The sequence below is a fragment of the Hemiscyllium ocellatum genome, chromosome 7, assembly GCF_020745735.1.
Source record: "Hemiscyllium ocellatum isolate sHemOce1 chromosome 7, sHemOce1.pat.X.cur, whole genome shotgun sequence".
Lineage (NCBI taxonomy): Eukaryota > Metazoa > Chordata > Chondrichthyes > Orectolobiformes > Hemiscylliidae > Hemiscyllium > Hemiscyllium ocellatum.
The window spans coordinates 115,511,608-115,535,085 of NC_083407.1; the positions used below are offsets into that span (position 1 = coordinate 115,511,608).

At 44.5% G+C, this 23,478-nt stretch overlaps 1 protein-coding gene across 1 annotated transcript in view; it reads left to right on the forward strand.

The window, feature by feature from the left end:
* Positions 1–23,478, forward strand: part of cps1 (carbamoyl-phosphate synthase 1, mitochondrial) — a 183,387-nt gene that overhangs the window by 38,136 nt on the left and 121,773 nt on the right. Inside the window, exons 2-10 of the mRNA XM_060827706.1 lie at positions 30–139; positions 6,680–6,824; positions 7,396–7,485; positions 11,268–11,324; positions 11,415–11,507; positions 13,834–13,923; positions 17,021–17,149; positions 17,330–17,436; positions 20,580–20,721. Of these exons, the coding sequence (XP_060683689.1) occupies positions 30–139; positions 6,680–6,824; positions 7,396–7,485; positions 11,268–11,324; positions 11,415–11,507; positions 13,834–13,923; positions 17,021–17,149; positions 17,330–17,436; positions 20,580–20,721 (963 nt within the window). The remainder of the gene's footprint in view (positions 1–29; positions 140–6,679; positions 6,825–7,395; positions 7,486–11,267; positions 11,325–11,414; positions 11,508–13,833; positions 13,924–17,020; positions 17,150–17,329; positions 17,437–20,579; positions 20,722–23,478) is intronic.

A 23,478-nucleotide genomic window follows, 5' to 3' on the forward strand; every position in this document is an offset into this window, starting at 1 on the left:
GTCTAACGGAAATGCTTTACTCGTTCTAGGCGCAGACAGCACATGTGATCCTTGACGATGGAACGAAAATGAAAGGCGTGTCCTTTGGTTATCCCCATTCGACAGCAGGCGAAGTTGTGTTCAACACTGGGCTGGTTGGGTGAGTGCAGAATCACAGTGCGCTCTGGGCTTGAGGGATCATGTCACGTTAACCCATCTTTGCTGAAACCAGACTAGACAATAGTTTGCACTCCCACGTGCGGTACAGGATAACTGGATGATCCGACCTTACAATGAACCCGAACCTACCTTCGCAGCAAGATCTTGACACAATGAAGAGTATTCAGGTTGAGATTACTGTTCTCCGGGAGCTTTCTAGCATGAGGATAGTGACAGAGTGGCTGCTGTCATTTGGTCCAGATGACGTGGAAAAAAATGAGGTCTGCAGATGCTGGAGATCACAGCTGAAAATGTGTTGCTGGTTAAAGCACAGCAGGTCAGGCAGCATCCAAGGAATAGGAAATTTGACATTTCGGGCATATTCATTCATCAGGAATGGATGAAGGGCTTATGTCTGAAACGTCGAATTTCCTATTCCTTGGATGCTGCCTGACCTGCTGTGCTTTAACCAGCAACACATTTTCAGATGACGTGGAAGGCTGCTTTTCTTCTATTTTGCCACAGTTCAGGGTAGAAATCTAGGATGGTGGCCATCATTCCCCACTGTCGTGAGCTTGATTCTACCTGATTTTAGGAAGACTCAGTCAGCCATTTCCTCCAGAGACCACAAAGGATGTCATGAGAAATTTTTGAAATTTACTATGTCAGCAATCGGGCAGCTCGCATGAGTTGTGGTACATATGTATATACATAGAACATAGAAGGATACAGCGCAGTACAGGCCCTTCGGCCCTCGATGTTGCGCCGACCGAATCCTACCTAACCTATACTAGCCCAATAACTTCCAAATGCCTATCCAATGCCCGCTTAAATGACCATAAAGAAGGAGAGTTCACCACTGATACGGGCAGGGCATTCCATGAACTCACAACCCGCTGTGTGAAGAATCTACCCCTAACATCTGTCCTATACCTACCACCCCTTAATTTAAAGCTATGTCCCCTAGTAACACCTGACTCCATTAGTGGTAAAAGGTTCTTAGTATCTACCCTATCTAAACCCCTAATCATCTTATACACTTCTATCAGATCTCCCCTAAACCTTCTCTTCTCCAATGAGAACAGCCCCAAGTGCCTCAGCCTTTCGTCATAAGATTTTCCTACCATTCCAGGCAACATCCTGGTAAATCTCCTCTGCACTCGTTCTAAAGCTTCCACATCCCTCCTATAGTATGGCGACCAAAACTGCACACAATACTCCAGATGAGGCCTCACCAGAGTCTTATACAACTGCAACATGACCTCAGGACTCCGGAACTCAATTCCTCTGCCAATAAAGCCCAGTACACCATATGCCTTCCTCACAGCACTATTTACCTGGGTGGCAACTTTCAGAGATCTGTGTACATAGACACCAAGATCCCTCTGCTCATCCACACTACCAAGTAGCCTACCATTAGCCCAGTAATCCATCATCTTGTTATTCCTACCAAAGTGAACGACTTCGCACTTAGCTACATTGAATTCCATTTGCCACATTTCCGCCCAGCTCTGCAACTTATCTATATCCCGCTGTAACCTACCACTTCCTTCCTCACTATCCACAACTCCACCGACTTTTGTGTCATCCGCAAACTTGCTTACCCAGCTTTCAAGTCCTTCCTCTAGATCATTTATAAAGATAACAAAAAGCAATGATCCCAAAACAGATCCTTGTGGTACACCGCTAGTAACTGCGCTCCAAGATGAACATAATCCATCAACTACTACCCTCTGTCTCCTTCCAGCCAGCCAATTCCTAATCCAAACCTCTAATGTATCCTCAATGCCATACCTCCGAAGTTTTAGCATTAGCCTACCATGGGGAACCTTATCGAACGCCTTACTAAAATCCATGTACACAACATCTACTGCTTTACCCTCATCCACTTCCTTAGTCACCTTCTCAAAGAACTCAATAAGGTTTGTGAGGCACGACCTGCCCTTCACAAAACCATGCTGGCTATCCCTGATCACGTTATTCCTACCCAGATGTTCATAAATCTTATCCCTTACCATTCTCTCTAAGACTTTGCCCACCACTGAAGTCAGACTCACTGGCCTATAGTTACTAGGGCTATCCCTACTCCCTTTCTTGAACAATGGGACCACATTCGCTATCCTCCAGTCCTCTGGTACTATTCCCGTAGACAATGACGACATAAAAATCCAGGCCAATGGCTCTGCTATCTGATAAGTATGTGATAAGTCTGTGCAGTGCCTGCTTTACTTTGTACTCGAGTCTGAAGGCACTCTATGCAAACTGTTTCAGTTATATTCAAAGTATAGTTCTGCGTTGGACTCTGGCTAATCTCACTCTGGAAAAAGTACGTTTGGTTTCATGGGTTGGCTCAACATCAAGGTCCAAAGGGTCTGTACTGCACTGTAATGTTCTATGTATACATTATTTGTATTGGTGGGATATGGGCATCACCATCTGAGCCAACATTTATTGCCCATCCCTCGTTGCCATTGAGAAGGCAGTGGTGAGCTGCCAACTTGAACTGTTGCAGCAAGTTGACTTTCAATCTCATTAGGGAGGGGGTCCCAGCGACAATGAAGGAATGGTGATTTCCAAGTTAGGATGATGAGTGGCTTGAAGGGGAACTTTGCAGGTGGTGATGTTCTCATGTATCTGCTGCTCTCATCCTTCTAGATGGTGGCGATTGTAGGTTTAGAAGGTGCTGTCTAAGGATCCTTTAATTTCTACAGTGCATCTTGTAGGTGGTAAACACTGCTGCTACTAACTGTGTACGTGATAGAGGGAGTGAATGTTTGTGGATGTGGTACCAAGTAAGAGGGCTGCTTTGTGCTGGATGGTGTCAAGCTTCTTGAGTGTTGTAGGAGCTGCACCAATCCAGGCATGTGGGAGTATTCCGTCACACTCTTGACTTGTGCTGTGTAGATGGTGGGCAGGTTTTGGAGAGTAAGGAGGTGACTTAGTTGCCACAGTATTCTAGTCTGGTCTTCTATCCACTGCTTATATGGCAAGTCCAATTCCGTTTCTGACCAATGTTAATAGTGGGGATTCAGTGATAGTAATGCTGTCAAATGTTAAGGGATGTGTGGGATTATGTTCAAATAATGACTGAAATCAGTGAGTGACGAAAATATGCTCTTTATTCAGCAATCACAGCACAAGTTCGAGGCACCAATAGAATCATGAAATACAGTTCTGACAAGATATATAGTAAAATCTCATTACTGTAGTGTTACATTTTTTATTGATAAGCCCCTCAAACCTGTGTGTGTATTATGTCCTGGGAGACAGGAGCTGGGTTAAAACGTGCTAAATGCTGGCTGCTCCTTCTGACAGGACATCTGTCCGTTCGGCTTGCGTAATTAGGTGTTAACCCTTTTGTCTTTTAAGTTAGTAAATTTTAGTAAAAATGCTAGGCCTGTATGCTCTAAATAAGATAGAAATCGTAATAAAAGGATAAAAGATATTAAACTGGTTACTGCAGCTGTGTGGCGAGATTTATTTACAATTTGTTGGTATGAGTTTCATTCATTCGTACAATTTCATTTATGCAAGTGCTGTTTTGTCAGTTAGTTTCTTAAAGGGGTAATAGCCCTGTAAAAAGGTATTTAACAGGGACTTAATCTATTCAGGTCCAGGAGATGGTTGGTAAGGGCTGTTTGATATTATAATGTTTCGTGGAGATTTGATGGGGATGGTAATGTCCTATATGCTGAGATAAACACTGCTTGTAGCAGAAGTTGATATGGTGTGGAAATGTAGTGATGGATTTGAAAGGGTTGTTTTTAAATTTGGATACTGTAGAACTGCGATTTTATGAATGAATGAATGAAACCATGTTATGGTAAAAAACGGGTTAGTCAAGGTTATGAATGAATGGGAACCTGGTATTAATGAATACAGTGAGCTGCTGAGTGAGTTAATAAGGATAGCCTGTAACACAATATCTCACAGATGGTAGTTAGGTTCTCTGTTGGTTGAGATGCTGATTGCCTTTATACTTTCATTGTGTTAGCATTACGGATTAACACCAACATTGTTCCAAGATTTATCTGGGTAGGCCTTGTAAAACCAGATCTGACTGGCTGAGATCTGTGTCTATGTAAGGAGAACTTACAAATGGAAGTAATCTAGAGACTGGTCTCAAAGACTTTCAGTGATGGGAACTATTTGTCAATTTCCACCAGTCCATTCCATCGAACATGGTACAAATGTATGTTATTTGATACTTGTCAGCCCAAGCCTGGATGTTGTCCAGCTCTTGTTATAATTGGTCCTGGACTGCAGCAGTGTATGAGGGTTTGTGAATGGTGCAGAACTTTGTGCTATTGTTGGCGAACATCCCTACTTTTGACCACCTGATCGAGGGAAGTTTATTGGTGAAGCAGTTGGGCCTCAGACACTACCCTGAGGATCTCCTGCAGAGATGATGTCCTGGAACTGAGATGACTGACCTCCACCAACCACAACAGTCTTCCTGTGTGCCAGGTATGACTCCAACCAGTGGAGTTGCCACCTGATTCCATTTGACTGACTGATTAGGGATAATCAACATGGCTTTGTGCATGGGAAATCATGTCTCACAAACTTCGTTGATTTTTTTTGAAGAAGTAATAAAGAAGATTGATGAGGGCAGAGCAGTAGATGTGATCTATATGGACTTCAGTAAGGTGTTCAACAAGGTTCCCCAGGGAAGGCTGATTAGCAAGGTTAGATCTCATGGAATACAAGGAGAACTAGCCATTTGGATACAGAACTGGCTCAAAGTTAGAAGACTGAGGGTGGTGGTGGAGTGTCGTTTTTCAGACTGGAGGCCTGTGACCAGTGGAGTGCCACAAGGATCGGTGCTGGGTCCTCTACACCTTGTCACTTACATAAATGATTTGGATGCGAGCACAAGAGGTATAGTTAGTAAGTTTGCAGATGATGCCAAAATTGGAAGTGTAATGGACAGCGAAGAGGGTTACCTCTGATTACAACAGAATCTGGACCAGATGGGCCAATGGGCTGAGAAGTGGCAGATGGAGTTTAATTTAGATAAATGCATGGTCCTGCATTTTGGGAAAGCAAATCTTAGCAGGACTTATACACTTAATGGTAAGATTCTAGGGAGTGTTGCTGAACAAAGAGACCTTGGAATGCAGGTTCATAGCTCCTTGAAAGTGGAGTTGCAGGTAGATAGGATCGTGAAGAAGGCGTTTGGTATGCTTTCCTTTATAGGTCAGAGTATTGAGTACAGGAGTTGGGAGGTCATGTTGTGATGGCTGTACAGAACATTGGTTAGGCTACTGTTGGAATATTGCGTGCAATTCTGGTCTCCTTCCTATCGGAAAGATGTTGTAAAACTTGAAAGGGTTCAGAAAAGATTCACAAGGATGTTGCCAGGGTTGGAGGATTTGAGCTACAGGGAGAGGCTGAACAGGCTGGGGCAGTTTCACTGGAGTGTCGGAGGCTGAGGGGAGATCTTATAGAAGTTTACAAAATTATGAGGAACATGGATAGGGTAAATAGGCAAAATCTTTTCCCTGGATTCGGGGAATCCAGAACTAGAGGGCATAGGTTTAGGGTGAGAGGGGAAAGATATAAAAGAGACCTAAGGGGCAACTTTTTCACGCAGAGGGTGGTACTTGTATGGAATGAGCTGCCAGAGGATGTGGTGGAGGCTGGTACAATTGCAACATTTAAGAGGCATTTGGATGGGTATGTGAATAGGAAGGGTTTGGAGGGATATGGGCCGGGTGCTGGCAGGTGGGACTAGATTGGATTGGGATATCTGGTTGGCATGGACAGGTTGGACTTGTGCATCTCTAGGACCCTATGACTTCAACCAGCTTTGCCGATGCTAGTGTTCTGGTTGTGCCAAGTATCTCTAGTCAGAGTCTGCTGGCTCAGAGTTGTTTCTGCAGCTCAGTCAGTGATGCCAAAGGCGAGGTCTTGCTAAGAACACACCTGTTTTCCCAACAGGCTATTGGCTATCAGCAGCACAGCTGGGAATGGGAGTAGCCAAGGTGAATACGGAGATGTCCTGACATTATGTTGTACAGTGCATTCCTAAAAAGTGTTAGGCTGATAACTGGTGGTATGATTTTCACAACATTGGTTTGCCAGTGATCGCTAACTCTGGTTGGGATATCTGGTCGGCATGGACGGGTTGGACCGAAGGGTCTGTTTCTGTGCTGTACATTTCTATGACTCTAAGGTATTCTGCACTCTGGTGTGACCATTCTCATTGTAAAGTGTGGAGTTGAAAGTGTGGTGCTGGAAAAGCACAGCCATTCAGGCAGCATCCGAGAAGTAGGAGAATTGATTTTTCGGACATAAGCCCTTCATCAGGAATGAATCTTTAAAGTTATAATGTGCAGCAGTTTTCAGTATCTAGATTAACATTCTTACATCTCCAACAGACAGGTGAATGGTTTAGTTCATTGTTGCATGGGATTTGTTTTGTGTCAAACAAGTAGCACTCATTTTAAACCAGTCTTTGAAAACTTAAAATGTTCATGACCTTCAGAGGTTTCCCCTGTTACGTTTAAAGTTTAGAATTTTTTTGTTTATATCTTAGCTACCCCGAGACCCTGACAGATCCAAGCTACAGAGGACAGATCCTGGCTCTCACATCCCCCATGGCAGGCAACTATGGAGTGCCGGATACGAAAGAATTGGATGAATTGGGTCTGATGAAATATGTGGAGTCTGAATTTATCCAGGTAAATATCTATCAGGATGGGAGTGGGGACCGAGTAGGTCCATTGATCTGCTAACCACATTGACACCGAGGTGTTGAAGCATTTGATCAAATTCATTTCTTTGCAATTAAAAGGAAATTCTTTCATGTTAAAATAGTGCTTGAGGTATAGAATGGATTGTATATTATGGAGGAATTAAGGAAACACTGACCTCATTCAGAGCAGACTGGAAAGGTTTGAGGATATGAGAGAGTATTCGTCGTTCTGTTTTTACACAGACAATGTCACGCCATGGAACTTGGAATTCATCTCACCAGTAACCAGAAGCGTACCAACGGCGAGGAACTCCTGTGCTATGATGCTGGTGATGGTTCATGTTTGTGGCAGTTAGTTTCCCAAAAGTTGTGCTGTGTCATGTTTCTGGCCTTCAGAGTGCACTTGGGTAATGCAGATATGCCACAGGACAGTCTAATCTTGAGGTCCAAGATTGTGGCTCAGGATAGCACCGATAGCAGAGGCGAGATTCCTCTCCTGGCTGAGATAGGGTTCGGGCCAGATGTTTGGAATAATTGTTTATGATGTTCTTTTCCAGGTTTCTGGATTGCTGGTGCAGGATTACAGCCATGACTATAGTCACTGGAACTCTGTTAAGTCCCTGGGCGAGTGGTTATGTGAAGAAAAGGTATGGTTTGATTCCTCTCTTGTTCTCATCCCTCCCATGCACTCTCTTTGAGGTACGACTCAAGATCCATTTGGTCTGTCTTCTGCTGTTTGTGGCTAGTTTCAAGGATGTATGATCCCCAGCAAAAGAGAGAAGTGAGGGGAGAAGTTTTTTATAAAAAAGGTAATGTGTTTGTTGGAGTTTGTTCCCGTCTCTACTGTGTAGTGGGAGCTAGATGTGAGGGCAAGTATATTAGGTTATTAATCAGTGAAAAACCCATTCTGTAATCCTAGAGTCTGTAGCCTAATCCTGAATGATAGAATGGCTTTTGGTCTGCCAAAGCAACTCATCAGATCCACTATCTCTCCTGCCCTCTCCAGAACTCTGCAGAGATTTACCTTTTAGCTGTTTATCCAGTTCCAGTGGAAGCCTTGATTGAACCCACCTCCCCCGACACTCAGGCAGTGCGTTCCTAATCGTAACCATCCCCTGCATCAAAAACAAGGTTTCTTCAGAATTTTTTTTTGCCAATCATCTTGGAACTGTTCCCTCCAGTTCCATGTCCCTTCTGCGTCAGGTAATAGTTTCTCCCTGCTGGGTTCAGGCCCTTCCTGATTTTGAAAAATTGTAACAAACAACCCCCGCCCCCAGTCGTTCCTCCTAGGAGAACAGTAGCGATGTGTCTCATCAATTTAATGAACTGAGGTTCCCCCTTCCTGAAAGCCATCCCTGTGTATTTTTTCTAGCATCTCTCTAAACCCTTCATGTCCTTCCTAAAGTATGGTGCCCAGAACCAGACATAACACTCCAGCTGAGTGTGGGCCATCTGTTTGTTATACAGTTTCACTGGAATGTCCTTGCTTTGCTTCCCTCTGCCTTACTTATAAAGGTTCCCTTTAAAAATACTTGTCCTGCCACTTCTAGTGTTTCGTCCAGACATAGCCCTGACCTGTCTTAGTTCAGTGCCAATCTGTGTATGACTCTGTGGGTGACACTTGCTGATAGCAAGAGCCTGGAGTCTTTTAATATTGAGGTGGTTGTGGGGATGCAGTTTCCACTTGTTTTTGGCTGGCCAGGAGACTCACTGCAATATGAGAGGTTCCCTGTGGAAGAGATTTTTTTCGTTTTACTGTTACCATAGAATCTCTAAAGTGTGGAAGTAAGCCATTCGGCCCATTTGAGCCTGCACTGACCCTCCGAAGAGCATCCCACCCAGACTCAATCCCAGTAACCCTGCACATCCCTAGATACTATGGGTAATTTACAATGACCAATCCACCTAAACTGCACATCTTTGGACTGTGGGGAAAAAACCAGAGCACTCTGAGGCAACCCATGTATAGAATGTGCAAACTCCCACAGACAGTCACCCAACGCTGGAATTGAGCCCAGGTCCCTGGTGCTGTGAGGCAGCAGTGCTAACCACTGAGCCACCATGCTGCCTGTTGTGTCCGTTTATTTATCAAAAGGTTGTTGATAAAATTAGCAGTGGTCAGCATGTCCCTACCAGCTGAGTGGGGCAGGCAGTCACTCTATGCTCAGATACTGAAGTTCTGGTTGTCCTGCGGGAAATTGTCTGAGTGCCAAGTTGTGCAGGGCCTTGACCGTCATTACAAAATATACCCTTGCTCTGTGGAAACAAACCAAGCCTTCCAGTGGAATGAGGAGCAGAGTTCTGTTCTTCTCCCTTCACTTTCTACAGTTTCTACATTTGGGCAGCACGGTGGCACAGTGGTTAGCACTGCTGCCTCACAGTGCCAGAGACCCGGGTTCAATTCCCGTCTCAGGCGACTGACTGTGTGGAGTTTGCACATTCTCCCCGTGTTTGTGTGGGTTTCCTCCTCCGGGTGTTCCGGTTTCCTCCCACAGTCCAATGATGCGCAGGTTAGGTGAATTGGCCTTGATAAATTGCCCGTAGTGTTAGGTGAAGGGGTAAATGTAGGGGTGGGTTACATTTCAGTGGGTCGGTGTGGACTTGTTGGGCCGAAGGGCCTGTTTCCACACTGTAAGTAATCTAATCTAATTTAATCTAATCCAATCTAATCTAAAGTTTCGTGATCAGGAATATGATTGGCAAATTTCTTCCCGTGTCCCTTGGCTCCCAGGCAATGGAGCCATGTTTTGTAGCTGAAGTATTGTCCTTTTGAAATTGTGAGACTCTGTAAATTAAATCACAGAATTGGTACACCTCAGAAAGAGGCCATTCGGTCCATCGTGTCTGCACTGGTTCTCCGATCTATTGCTAATTTCCTGCCTTTTCCCCATATCCAGTTGATCTCAAATTAATTGGACAGTGAGCTGGAGGTTAGTTGAATACTTTTGACGCCGTGTCGTACAAGCTGCAAGCAGAAGTAGAATATTTGACCCCTGTACCATTCATTAAGATCATGGGCGACTAGTTTGTGCTTTGAATTCCACATTCCCATCTATCCCAAATTATCTTTGATTTGCCTGCCTGACAAAATCTATACTGCTCTTAGAATTATTCAATGATTTACACCTCCACTGCCATCAGAGACAGAGCTTCAAGGCATTTCCATACTCCAGGATGGATTTAAAACATCTCTGAACTGAAAGGGTGGCCCTCATTTTGAAACAGTGTTGACAAATTCAGGAGTGAGTCACAGGAGGAGACATCCTTTCCATGTTCACCTCGTCAAGATCATTCAGAATCCTTAAACACCGTCAAATCACCCCTCATTTTCTGAACTCCAGGGAATCCAGCTCCAGTCTCTCCAATCTTTTCTCGATTTGGAGATGCCGGTGTTGGACTGGGGTGTGCAAAGTTAAAAATCACACAACACCAGGTTATAGTTCAACAGGTTTAATGGGAAGCACTAGCTTTCAGAAGGAGCAGTGCTGTGAAAGCTAGTGCTTCCAATTAAACCTGTTGGACTATAATCTGGTGTTGTGTGATTTTTAACTTCAATCTTTTGTCATAAGACAACCTGTTCATTCCGGGTATCAATTGAGCAAACAACCTCTAAACTTAAGTCAGGAGACCAAAACTGCACTCCGTATTTAAGATCTGCTCTCACTAATGCTCTGTGTTACTGAGGTGTAGCATCCTTGCTTTTATATTCAATTCCTGCACGATTAATGGATAGTGTCCCATTGACTTTTTTGATTGTGTGCTGTACCATTATGCAATTTTTGTGTGACTTATGCGCTAGAACACCTAGACCACTCTGCACCTGGGAATTTTACAATCTTTCTCTGTTTAAGCAATGTCTAAAGTACTGCTAAAACAAAAAGCCAGCGATTTCACAACCTGAGAGGGCCCTCTCCAGTGTGTCTGTATCAGGGGCTGCTTTAATTGGTTACCTAATGATCATGGGCCTGAAGGTCAGGCCTGTGTATAGTTGAAACAACGCGGCTGTACTCCTTGAGAGATTAGGCAGAAGTGGGTACTGCAGATGCTGGAGATGAGAGTCAAGATTAGTGTGGTGCTGGAAAAGCACAGCAGGTCAGGCAGTATCCAAGGAGCAGGAAAATCGACATTTCGGGCAAAAGCTCTTCATCAGGAAATGAACGGCTTTTGCCTGAAACGTTGATTCTCCTGCTCTTCGGATGCTGCCTGACCTGCTGTGCTTTTCCAGCACCACTCTGATCTTGACTCCTTGAGAAATTGCCAAACTCTCAGCAGCTGAGAGATCTGGATTATTTAGACCACAGGGTAACTCCAAAATGGGATATCAACATGACTGCTGGGGAATAGATGAATTTGGGAACGAACTGAAGCTTGGACATTATGCTTTGCTGATGAAGCTGGGCATTTGAATGTTTTTTTTTGTTTTGTACAGATCCCGGCTCTTTACGGAATTGACACCAGAATGCTCACTAAGATTGTCCGTGATAAGGTAACCAGTCTGTTGGCTGTTTTGTATCTATTCGCAACACATTTGTTCACCTTCTGGCTCCTTCATGCATTTCATTAAAATTCTTCACAGGGAACAATCCTCGGAAAAATTGAGTTTGAAGGTGATCCTGTAGAGTTTGTGGATCCCAACCTGCGAAACCTGATGGCAGAAATATCAACAAAGGTGCGTTTGGTTTTTAAGGAACTTGTCGGGGCCCAGCTTCTTATTTAACTCTGACACTTTTTGAGAGAGTTTGTAAATCCTTCTTGAATCTTGAACTAAGGGCACAATTACAGAATAAAGAAGCACTCTTTAAAACTAAGATGTGAAGGAATTTCTTTTCCCCAAAGGAACTCTCTGACCCAGAAGGCTAGATCACTGAAAGTGTTTTTCAAAAAAAAAAGAGTTCAAAGAAGTGGAATTTGTTTTTAGATTAGACCTCCTACAGTATGGAACATGCCCTTCGGTCCAACAAGTCCAGACCGACCCTCTGAAGAGTAACCCACCCAGACCCATTCCCTTACCCTACATTAACCCCTGACTACTGCACCTTACACTATGGACAATTTAGCACGGCCAAGTCACTTGAACTGCACATCTTTGGATTGTGGGAGGAAACTGGAACACCGGGGGGAAACCCACGCAGACGTGGGGAGAGTGTGCAAACTCCACACAGACAGTGCCCCAAGGCAGGAATCGAACTCTGGTCCTTGGTGTTGTGAGGCAGCAGTGCTAACCACTGAGCCACCATGTTTTTGAAATATCAGGGAATTGATGGCTATGCTCAGCTGGCACAATAAAGGAATCAAAGTGTGTGGTGCTGGAAAAACACAACAGGTCAGGCAGCATCTGAGGAGCAGGAGAATCGACATGTCAGGCACATTCATACTGAATGTAGGGGGAGTTGGTGGGGGGGGAGGTGGGGAGTGCCCAAGGGGGCTGAGAAATAGATCAGAGGGGAGTTGCGCTGGGGGAAAGATAGCTTGGAAGATGCAGGTGGGGGGGTGATGGTGATTGGTTGGAGTGGATAGGTGGGAAGGAAAGTAGACAGGTGGGAAAGGTTCAAGAGGGCGGTGCCTAATTGGAGGATTAGATCTAGGATAAGGTGGGGGAGAGGGGAGATGAGGAAACTGCTGAAATTGATGTTGATGCCGTGTGGTTGGAGAGTCCCTCAGCGGAAGATGAGGCGTTCTTCCTCCGAGTGGCTGGAATGTAGTGGTGGAGGAGGCCCAGGACCTGCAGGAAGCCTGGAGGAAGAATGCCTCATCTTCCGCCTAGGGACCCTCCAACTACACGGCATCAATATCGATTTTCACCAGTTTCCTCATCTCCCCTCCCTCCACCTTATCCCAAATCTAACCCTCCAACTTGGCACCGCCCTCTTGAACTTCTCCCTCCTGCCCATCTTCCTTCCCACCTATCTGCTCCATCCTCCGTTCCGACCTATCACTGTCACCCCTCTCACCTGTATCCACCTATTGCCTTCCAAGTGATCTTCCTACTCCCCCCCCACCTCCTATTTATTTCTCAGCCCCCTTGGGCCTCCCCCAACACATTCCTAATGAAGGCCTGATTCCCAAAACATTGGTTCTCTTGCTCCTTGGATGCTGCCTAACCTGCTGTGCTTTTCCAGCACCACCCTCTTGACTCTGATCTCCAGCATCTACAGTCATCACTTTCTCCTGACACAATAAAGGAGTTGTGGCTTGAGAGCGGCTGAATGGCCTACTCCTGCGTCTTTTGTGTTTGTCAAAGGTTGATTGCAGGATGGTTCTGTTGTTTGGGGTCTGGGGAGGGGGTGGAAACATGAGGTGTAGGGTACAGTGTGGTGTAGGGAGCCTAGGCAATGGGGATGGAAGTATGGCAGATCTTGAGAAGGTTTGGGTTTTACCTGCGGAATGGGGGCAACAGCCTACAGTGGGCATGGGATGCTGCCATTTTTGGGGCTCAGGATATAAAGGAGCCCTTTAATGCCCACTTCTGTTATTAGGTTGTGGCTGAGAACTGAAGTTAACCTGATGGCTATGATGTTTTATTAGATTAGATTACTTACAGTGTGGAAACAGGCCCTTCAGCCCAACAAGTCCACACCGACCCGCCAAAGCACACCCACCCAGACCCATACATTTTACCCCTGCACCTAACACTACTGGCAATTTAGCATGGCCAATTCACCTAACCTGCACATTTTTGGAGTGTGTGAGGAAACCAGAGCACCCGGAGGAAACCCACGCAGACACAGGGAGAATGTGCAAACTCCACACAGTCAGTCGCCTGAGTCGGGAATTGAACCCGGGTCTTTGGCGCTGTGAGGCAGCAGTGCTACCCACTATGCCACCGTGCTGTGAAATTCTTCAACAAGGGCAGTGAATATCGAACGCTATTGTCAGTTTGTCTGTTGGAGTAAACAGTGTGTAAAGTGATTTTTAAATCTGATGTGATGCCATTAATGTTTTTCCAGCTCTGAATTAAGGGTGATGACTGTGACAAGCTTACTGTATTTTGACAGGAAATTAAAGTCTACGGCAAAGGGAATCCAATCAAGATTGTGGCAGTGGACTGTGGCATAAAGCACAACATAATCCGACTTCTTGTGAAGGTATCAATTTCCGTCTGTCAGCCAGCCTCTCGAGTAACAGCACTTTGTACTTGCAATCTAGGTCCAGGGTGATAGTAGTTGGGGAGCCTCCAGTATCATTTATAGCAGGATTTTAAAAATATCTTTGATTCCTGTTGTGCGGTTGAAGGTGAGGTTTAAGATTTATCCAGAGCACGTATAAGTCGACCAAAGCTAGGAGACATTCCTAGATTCATACAGTGCAGAAAAGTTCCTTCAGGCTCATTGAGTCTACTAACATAACTGACAGTAAAGGCACGCTACTCCCAATTTCCTACACTTGTCCCACATCTTTGAATGTTATGATATTTGAAGGGCTCATCCAAATACCTTTTTTAAAAGGTTGTAAGGCCTCCACTACCTTCCTAGACAGTGCATTCCACATTCCCACCTCCCGCAGAATGAAAAACTTTTCTTCCTAAATTCCCTCTGAATTTTCTGCTCCTTATCCTGAAAGTATACTCTCTTGTGATTGACACCTCAACCAAGGGGAACACCTGCTCTGTTATTCACCCTGTCCATGTCCGTCATAATCTCATACACCTCAATCGTGTCTCCCTTTAGTCTTCTCTACTCTAAATAAAAACAATCCAAGCCTATCTAATCTCTCCTCCTTTTATAGCTCAATTTCTCTATTCCAGGCAAAATCCTGGTGAACCTGCTCTCTAGTGCTGTCACATCTGTCTTGCAGAGAGGTGACCAGAACTGCACACAGCACTCTCGCTGTGGCCGAGCTAAAGCTCTGTACAACTCCAGCATTACCTCTTTGCTGTTGTACTCTATGCCATGACTGGTGAAAGCAAGTATCCCATATGCCTTCCTAACTATCCTATTTTTATCTCTGCCATCTTCAGGGATCTGTGAACAATTACTCCTAGATCCCTGTCCTCCTCCTAAGCTGCGCAGTATTCTGCCATTCATTTAAATGCTCCCTCATCTCGTTTCTTATTCAAACTGCATCACCTCACACTTATCAGGATTAAATACCATCTGCCATTGGCCTGTCCATCTGACTAACCCATTTATATCTCACTGTAACCTACAACCATTACCCACTTTACCAATTTTGGTGTTATCTGCAAATTTGCTTAATGTTTTCCCCCACATTTTCATCTCTATCATTTACGTACATAACAAAGTACTGATGCCTGTGGTACAACACTGGACACTGGTCTCCAGTTACTCTAGCAGTTTTCTACCACTATCCTTTATATCCTACCACTAAGCCAGTTTCTGATCCAGCTTGTCAAGTTTCCCTGAATTCCACGTGCTTTCACTTTCTTAATCAGTGGCACCTTGTCAAAAGCTTCGCTAAAGTCCACATAAACTGCATCAACTGAACTTCCCTCGACCACACAAGTGATCACATTTTTCAAAAATTTCTAATAAATTTGACCAAAGGTATGCTGACCCTTCCCAATTAACCCATTCCTTTCCAAGTGAGTATTAATTCGGTCCTTGAGAATTTTCTCCAATAGGTTTACGCCAGTTGGAGGCAGATTCACTGGTCTGTAATTTCTTGGTTATCTCTACCACCCTTCTTGAAGAGTGGAACCACATTAGCCATCTTCCAGTCTTCTAGCACTTCACCTGTGGCCTGAGAGGAATGAAACATTTGTGGCCTGCAATTTCCTGTTCGCCTCCACAGCAGACTGGGTTGCAGTTCACCTGGGCAAAGGAATTTGCCCGTTTTTAATCCCAACAGAGCCTCTGATACGTGCCCATTTTCTATGTCAAACTGTGAAAGTTCTTCACAGTTCTTTTTTTCCTGAATTCCATACCTACGTACTCCTTTTCCAGAGTGAAGGCAGAGAGAAGTAATCATTTAACGCCCTTCCAATATTATGTGGCTTCACTCACAGGTTGTCCCCCTTGTCCCTCTAATAGGCTCTACTCTTCCTTTTCCCTTTAATGTTTTTATAAAATACCTTGGGATTCTCTCTAATCCTGTTCATAGGTTCTTTACCATGCCCCCTTTTTGCTCTTCTAATTGCTTTCTTAAATTCCCTGCACTTCCACTATTCAGTCGCAGCTCACTTGCTCTCTTTGAGCTTGCTAAAAGCCCTTCTCTTCCAGTTCTGAATTATCTTAGACATCCAAGGTTCTCTGAACTTATTGCTGCTGTACTTCTGTCTGAAGTGTACATGTTGGACCAAGACAATCCCAACTCCTTTTTGAATGGCCCTCTCTCTCTTTTTTCCCTCCCCCCAACTGCAGACAGACCCTTTGTAATTTTACCTTTTTCTTCATGCAGAACAAATTTGAGCCTTACCATGCTGTAATCGCTGTAGCTAAAACATTATTCCCGCTTGTCTGACTTCTTTCCTAAGAACCAGATCCAACACTGCGTTGTCCCATTTTGATACAGGAAAACTCCCCTAGATATGTTTCAAGAAATATGTCCCCTGTAAACCGTTAACAGGATGACCTAGCCCAACTTAGGTTAGGAAAGTTAAAATCCCCTGGTACAGTTACCCAATTATTACTCTTGGGCACCTCTGTGAACAGTTTACACATTTGCTCCTCTATTTCCCACTGACTCTTTGCAGGCCTGTAATACGCTCCTGATAGAGTGGCTACCCCCTTAACACTCCTAAGTTCTACCCACAAAGCCTTGTTTGGGGACCTTTCCAAGATATCATCTCTCTCTTTATGGCAGTAATTGGCTCCTTAATTAATACTATTGCACCACCACCATTTTTACACTTTCCTCTGTCTCGCCTAAAGATCCTATACCCCGGAATGTTGAGTTGCCAGTCTAGCCCTTCCCTCAACCATGTTTCTGTGATGATTACAGTATCTTACTTCCATGTCGGAATTCTCGTATTTCTGTAAAACGTCACTTTTCAGACCACAGCTATGTCAATGCAACGATCTCTCTTTTTTGACTGGCAGTGGTTTGTGGTTTAGAAGAAATTGTGATGGTGACTGGCACTGGTCTGTGTCTTTTGAGTTTATGTTTGAGTCTGATGGAGGGTTTTAGTGAATGATTATTTCGGAATGGATGGTAATTCCGGAATGAATGATAATGTAATACTGGATAGCAGTGTAGTAATGAATGCTATGATTGGTTTTCCAGAGAGGGGTTGAACTGCATTTAGTCCCGTGGAACTATGACTTCAGCAACATGGAGTATGATGGACTCTTTCTATCCAATGGCCCGGGAGATCCCACTCTGGCAAAGCAACTGATCGCCAATGTCCACAAGGTGTGAGCTAAGTACCATCCAGTGAAAGCTGCTTTCTTGCTCTGAGTAATTGCCAACAAAATGATTCTCTTGTATGAGCAGCTACAATGTTGATTGTGCATGCTACTGGATGCGTGTTTGAGTGAAGCACACTGTCCTTGCCCTGTAACCGATGGGTGTTGTTTTTATATCCTGTTTTAGGTGATTAAAAGCAATCGTCCAGAGCCAGTGTTTGGGATTTGTATGGGCAACCAGTTGACTGCCTTAGCTGCTGGTGCCAACTGCTACAAACTGCCAATGGGAAACAGGTATGAGAAACTTTGGAGCCGAGACCTGTTCTTGCAGCAGTGTATTATTCTCCTTTCCACAGCTCGCTGTCTGTGGTTAGGTCTGAGTTGGTATCGGTGAGAGTGGGTGAGGGAGAGGCTAGAATGAGATGCAACCGGAGGAGAGTGGGTGGGGTGCCTTGAGAGAAAGGGGTTGGGCTTTGGAAATCAAAGGGCTGCCCAAGAGTGAGGGAAGGGAGGGTTTTGGGAGTGAGGGTGGTAAGCCCCAGGATTATGGGAGGTTCCCTGGGAGTGAGGTCAAGGGCCTGAAGAGAGTGCCCAGGGAGTTGGCGTGTGTGAGAGTGAGGGTGGAGGCCTCTGATTGAGTTTGGATGTTGGTCCTGGGAGTGATTTGAGGGGAGGGATCCCAGGGAGCAACTGAGGGAGGATGGGGGTGCCTGGGAATGAGGTCCTGAGAGTAGAGTTGGAGCTATACAGCACAGAAACAGATCTTTCGGTCCAACTTGTCCATGCTGGCCAGATATCCTCAATTGTTCTGGTCCCATTTACCAGCATTTGGCCTATACCGCTCGAAATCTTTCTTATTCAGGCATCCATCCAGATGCCTTTTTTAAATATTGTAATTTAACTGTCTCTACCACTTCCTCTGGCAGCTCATTCCATCATGCCCTGCATGAAACAGTTGCCCCTTGGGTTCCTTTCAAACCTATTCCCTCACATCTTAAACCTACGCCCTATAGTTTTGGAGTCCCCTTACCTGGGAAGAAGATCTTAGCAATTCATCCAAATCATTTATATAAACGATAAACAAAAGAGGACCCAGAACTGATCCCTGCGGAACACCGCTGGTAAGAGGACTCCAGTCTGAAAAGCAATCCTCCACCAACACTCTGACTCCTGCTATTAAGCCAATTATCTATCCAATTGGCAATCTTGCCTTGAATCTCATGTGATCTAACTTTGCTAATGAGTCGACCATGCAGATCCTTGTCGAAGGCTTTACTAAAGTCTAAGTAAACAATGTCTACTGCATTGCCCTCATCAACCCTTTTTTGGTAACTTCCTCAAAAAAACTCTTTTCAAGTTTGTGAGACACTGTTTTCCTTGCCCAAAACGATGCTGACTGTCCCTAATCAATTTTTTGCCTCTCTAATTGTCTATAAATCCTATCTTTTATACAACAATTTACCCACAACCAAAGTCAGACACTCAGGCTTGTAGTTTCCAAGTTTCTCTTTAAAACTTTTTCTTAAACATTGATCTTTCCTAGAGCTGGGAGACCAGAATTGAAAACAGTGGCCTTATCAATGTCCTGATGAAGGCTCTTGCCTGAAATGTCAATTCTCTTGTACCTCGGATACTGCCTGACCTGCTATGTTTTTCCAGCACTCCACTCTCGACTCACCAGTGACCTGTACAGCCCCAACGTGACATCTTAACTCCTATATTCAATACACTGACCAATGAGGACGAGCATGCCAAATGCCACTTTCATCACCCTGTGTACCTGTGACTCCACTTTCAAGGAACTATGCATCTGCACCCTTCTCACCCCACCCCACCCTACCCCATCCTTCCATGTCCCTTTGTTTGGCAACATTCCCCAGGGCCCTACCATGAAGTGCATAAGCCCTGCGCTGATTTGCCTTACCAAAGTGCAGCATGTCATATTTATCTAAATTAAACTCCCACTGTCACTCCTTGGCCAATTTGCCCATTTGATCAAGGTCCCGTTGTGTTCTCCTGTACCCTTTTTTCACAGTCTACTACACCACAATTTTGGTGATGTAAGCTTACTCATCTGCAAACTTATAAGCCTTACCTCCTATATTCACATCAAAATCATTTATATAAATGATGGAAAGCAGTCGACCCACCACTGATCCTTGTGGCACACCACTGGTCACAGGCCTCCAGTCTGGAAACCAATCCTCCATCACCATTCTGTCAGCTGCCTTTAAGCCAATTTTGTATCCACTTGGCTAACTATCCCTGGATTCCATGTGATCTAACCTTGCTAAGTAGGCTACCATGCGAAACCTAACCAAACACTTTGCTGAAATCCATATAGACAATGTCTAGCACTCTGCCTTCATCAGTCTTCTTTGTCACTTCTGCAAAAATCTTAGTCAAGTTAGTGAGACGCGATTTCCTATGGACAAAGACACCTTGACACTCGCTAATAATAATGTGTATTTCCCATGTTGCTGAATGAGCAGCCTTCCCCACCGTGTCAACTTGTGAATTCAGCACGACCATCCAGAATGGGACTCTTCCAGCTACTGGAAGTTTAGCTCCCTGCCTCACAACTCCCCCCGCAACCCGACAAACTGCTTCATTCCTGTTTGTGAGCGAATGAGGTTTCTACCTACCACTGCCGTACCTCCTTGAGCCCAATTCTACAACACGTGACCTACCCCTGAATGGTGGCAATGTCACTAGACCTGAATCACCTGGATATTGGGTAAGGCTTCTGGGTGGATCGTGGAACACCCAGCCCAATCATTGCCCTGAAGGAAGGTTGTTTGGAAGGGTATAGCGAAAATAAACTGTTGTAAATTCCTCGGCAGGGAAATTATTATTCGTTCACAGGATGTTAAACCATTGGCTAGGCCAGTACTAATTGACCTTCCCTACTTACCCAGGGGACAGTTAAGAATCAAATATATTGCTGTAGGTCTGGAGTCTTATATAGGCCAGTTCAGATATAGACAGCACATTTGAATTGCAAATAGTTGACCAGGTTGTCAAAGACTGTGATTTATCAAGGACTGACATTGATCTGGTTGGGTGCTGTAATTCTTTCTGTTTAATGTTGGATTGTAGCCAATGAGGAAGCGGGCTGAAATTGCCTAAACTTGTTTCTCACTAAGCATCCAGTCAAATTTCAACACTTCTCACTTAATTTTCTTGGCACATTGCCAAGAAGGGGTGCGCTATTATTTGTCTTGGTGTTAACTTTTCTGTTCTAGCTGAGGTCAAAACTACGTTCCCATCTCCCTTTGTGCAAGGAATTGGAGCACAATACAGAGGTCAGTGCTGCACCTCCCACTTGACCACCTCGTGGGCTTAGTAGCAAGGCAGCTTGTGGAAAATATTCTTGCTGGGAAGGTTTGCTCATTTGTGAAAATGCCTGTTTCCCAACTACAATTTCTCTCACTTAGGGGACAGAACCAGCCAGTGATGAATGTAATGAATGGCCAGGCATTCATCACTGCCCAGAACCATGGATACGCCATCGACAGTTCCACTCTCCCTGAGGGCTGGAAGGCCATGTTTGTCAATGCTAATGATGGTACCAATGAGGTGAGCAGAGAAGAGGATGGGATAATCATGCCCGAGCAATGTGTGTTGTCAGTGGGAGTTGCCCCTCCTTTAAGGAAGGTAAAGGCCTCGGAGGCTGAGGATGGCCCCACAATGCTTTGACCAATGAGGAGCTTAACCAATCAGTGCTGATCCAAGTGCTGATTGGTTAGTCTCTTTCTGTGAAGATTGGGAATTGGTCAGGCTGTTCCTGTGGGGAGTGGTGAATTGGTCATTTTGTCTCTGTAGTGAGCGATCATTGGTTGGACTGTCTCTGTGGTGAGTGGCGGTCTGTCTGCTGTGTGAGACACAGGTGGAAGTCTTCTTGTTTGGTCCATTGTGTCCTGGTCCTGCTTAGCATCTTTTATCTCTCCTGCAACAAGTGTGGACTTCAATGGAAGCCTTACTGTGATGCCCTGTATTGCCAAGAAGGATGTTAAAGCTCATCATTTAATGTCCAGCTGGATGGAAGAATCTGTGTTTGCTGTCACTACTTACATCCCTCCTGTTGGCAATCCGTGTCACAGCACATATGTTCATGTTCTAAACATTCAGTAGCCAAAATAACAGTAGGTAGTAAGAAGGCTGGAGGTACACCCAAAAACAATGGGTAGGTCCGCTGGGCGTGCAAAGATCACATCCAAATAGCTGAACTGATGCGATAGTATGTTTGATCTATTTGGGACAGTGTATTAACAAGGGAAAGCAGTACATTGCAGGAATGTTACTGGGTCTGGAGTTCAGAGGCCTGCGCTCTTACTGCAAACCCGGAGTTCACATCTCTGGCACCGGAAGGGATTTCAGTTTAAAAAAAAAACCAAATCTAGTAGAAAATGGTAATCTCATTAACTGTGACCATAAAACAACCAAACTGTTCTTAAAAACTCGAGAGCTTCACTTGTGTCCTTTAGGGAAGAGGTCTGCTGTCTCTGTGACTCCAAATCCACAGCAATGTCGCTGACTTTTAACTACCCACTGAAAATGTGGCAATTCCAGGGGCAATTGGAGACCTGCAACAAAAACTGGCCTTGCCAATGACTCCCACATCCTAGAAAAGTATTTTGAAAAGTTAAAAGGAGTTGTTTTGCATTTCAACCTGGCTGTTAAAAGTCTTCCTTTTGCTCCCTTCATTCAGTTAGCTATGGTCTTATTGAATGGTGAATCAGACTTGATAGCCTGAATGACCTTCATCTGATCTTCTGAATTACGGTCTTACTCTGCAATGAAATTGTTCTATCATTTCCAGAACAGAATGCAAAATCATAAAATGCGGAAGGAGTATTTAACCCACTCATTAGAGTAGAAATACATTTGTTTTAGTTGCCAGTCACAAGTACCATTACAGAACATTGAGTAAATTCATTACAGCTTCCACCATTGTCATGTAGTGAACACTTGGTCACATTGTTACATACAAGCACAAGATTCTGCCTACCTGTGTTCACACTCAACCTTTTGGGTGTTGGCTTGCCTCTTCACGAGGTCAATCTCTGATACAGCACAAGAGTTGGAGAAAAACAGAGCCATAAATCTCAGTGAGCTGTGGGCCCCACAGCTAATGAGTGTCTCTGATATCCCCAGGCTAAAATAAACCGCACAGGTGTCTGCCAAACACTTGGGTGTAGCAGAAAACAGTCCCTTTACGCTTTGTGGTTTTTCTTGTATTTGCGTGGATTTTTTTTTGCAAATTAATAAATTTTTGAATAAGTGATGGTAAAAAAGGTTGGATGATTTGGAATTTTAATTTTGTTTTACCTTTTCATTCTTTGGTGTGATGTGGGTGTTGTTCACTGGGCCACCCATAATTGCTCAAAAGGGTATTTAAGAATCAACAAATTTGCTGTGGACCTGGGGTCTACATTTAGCTGAAATCGGGTAGAGATAGCAGATTCCTTTCCCTGAAATGACAGTAATGAACCTGATGGAGTTTTACAACAACTGACAGATATTGCATAAATAGAAACAACCTGTGAAACTCAGCACAACTGTCAACATCTGTGGAGAGAGCAACAGCTAACATTTTAAGTCCAGTGACTCTTCTTCACAACTGGTTCCATACCCCCATTAGACTAATCTTGTATTCAAGGTTTTGCTGAATTCAAGTCCCACCATCTGCTATAGTGGGATTTGAAAGCATGTCTCCAGAATATTGGTCTGAGGGTCTGGATTATGGCTCCATTGACATTACCAATGCACTACCTTCCCACAAGGGAGAAAAATGCTAGAAATGGAGATTGATGAACTAGATTAATAAATGGGCCTAATTTCAGTTCTAACTTTGCAGTTACATTTCCACAAGAAATCCCTTGCTCTGGTAAATCCAAAATTGTTTTTAAAATGTTATCTAGAGTCATAGTTATACAGTGCAGAAAAGGCCCTTTGGCCCATGGAGTCAGCACTAACATTACAGTAAAGGTGTGCTAATCCCAACTTCCTACACAGGTACCATCCCCTTGAATGCTATGATATTTGAAGTGCTCACTGAAATACCTTGTTATGGTTTTTGGCCTGCACTGCCTTTTCAGGCAATGTATCCCAGATTCCCAGTGAAAATGACCATTTTTGTTAGCCAAGTTTCCTGTACCCTAACTGTGCCCCCTCATGATTGACCCCTCAACCAAGGGGACCAGCTGCTCTCTCTTCTGTGGCGGGGGGAGGATGTGAGATACCCATCACCACCCCCCCAGCCCCATTTTGAAAGAAAGACCCATCGACATACAGAAATGGCTTAATTTCTAAAAAAGCTTTAGTCTTGTGCTA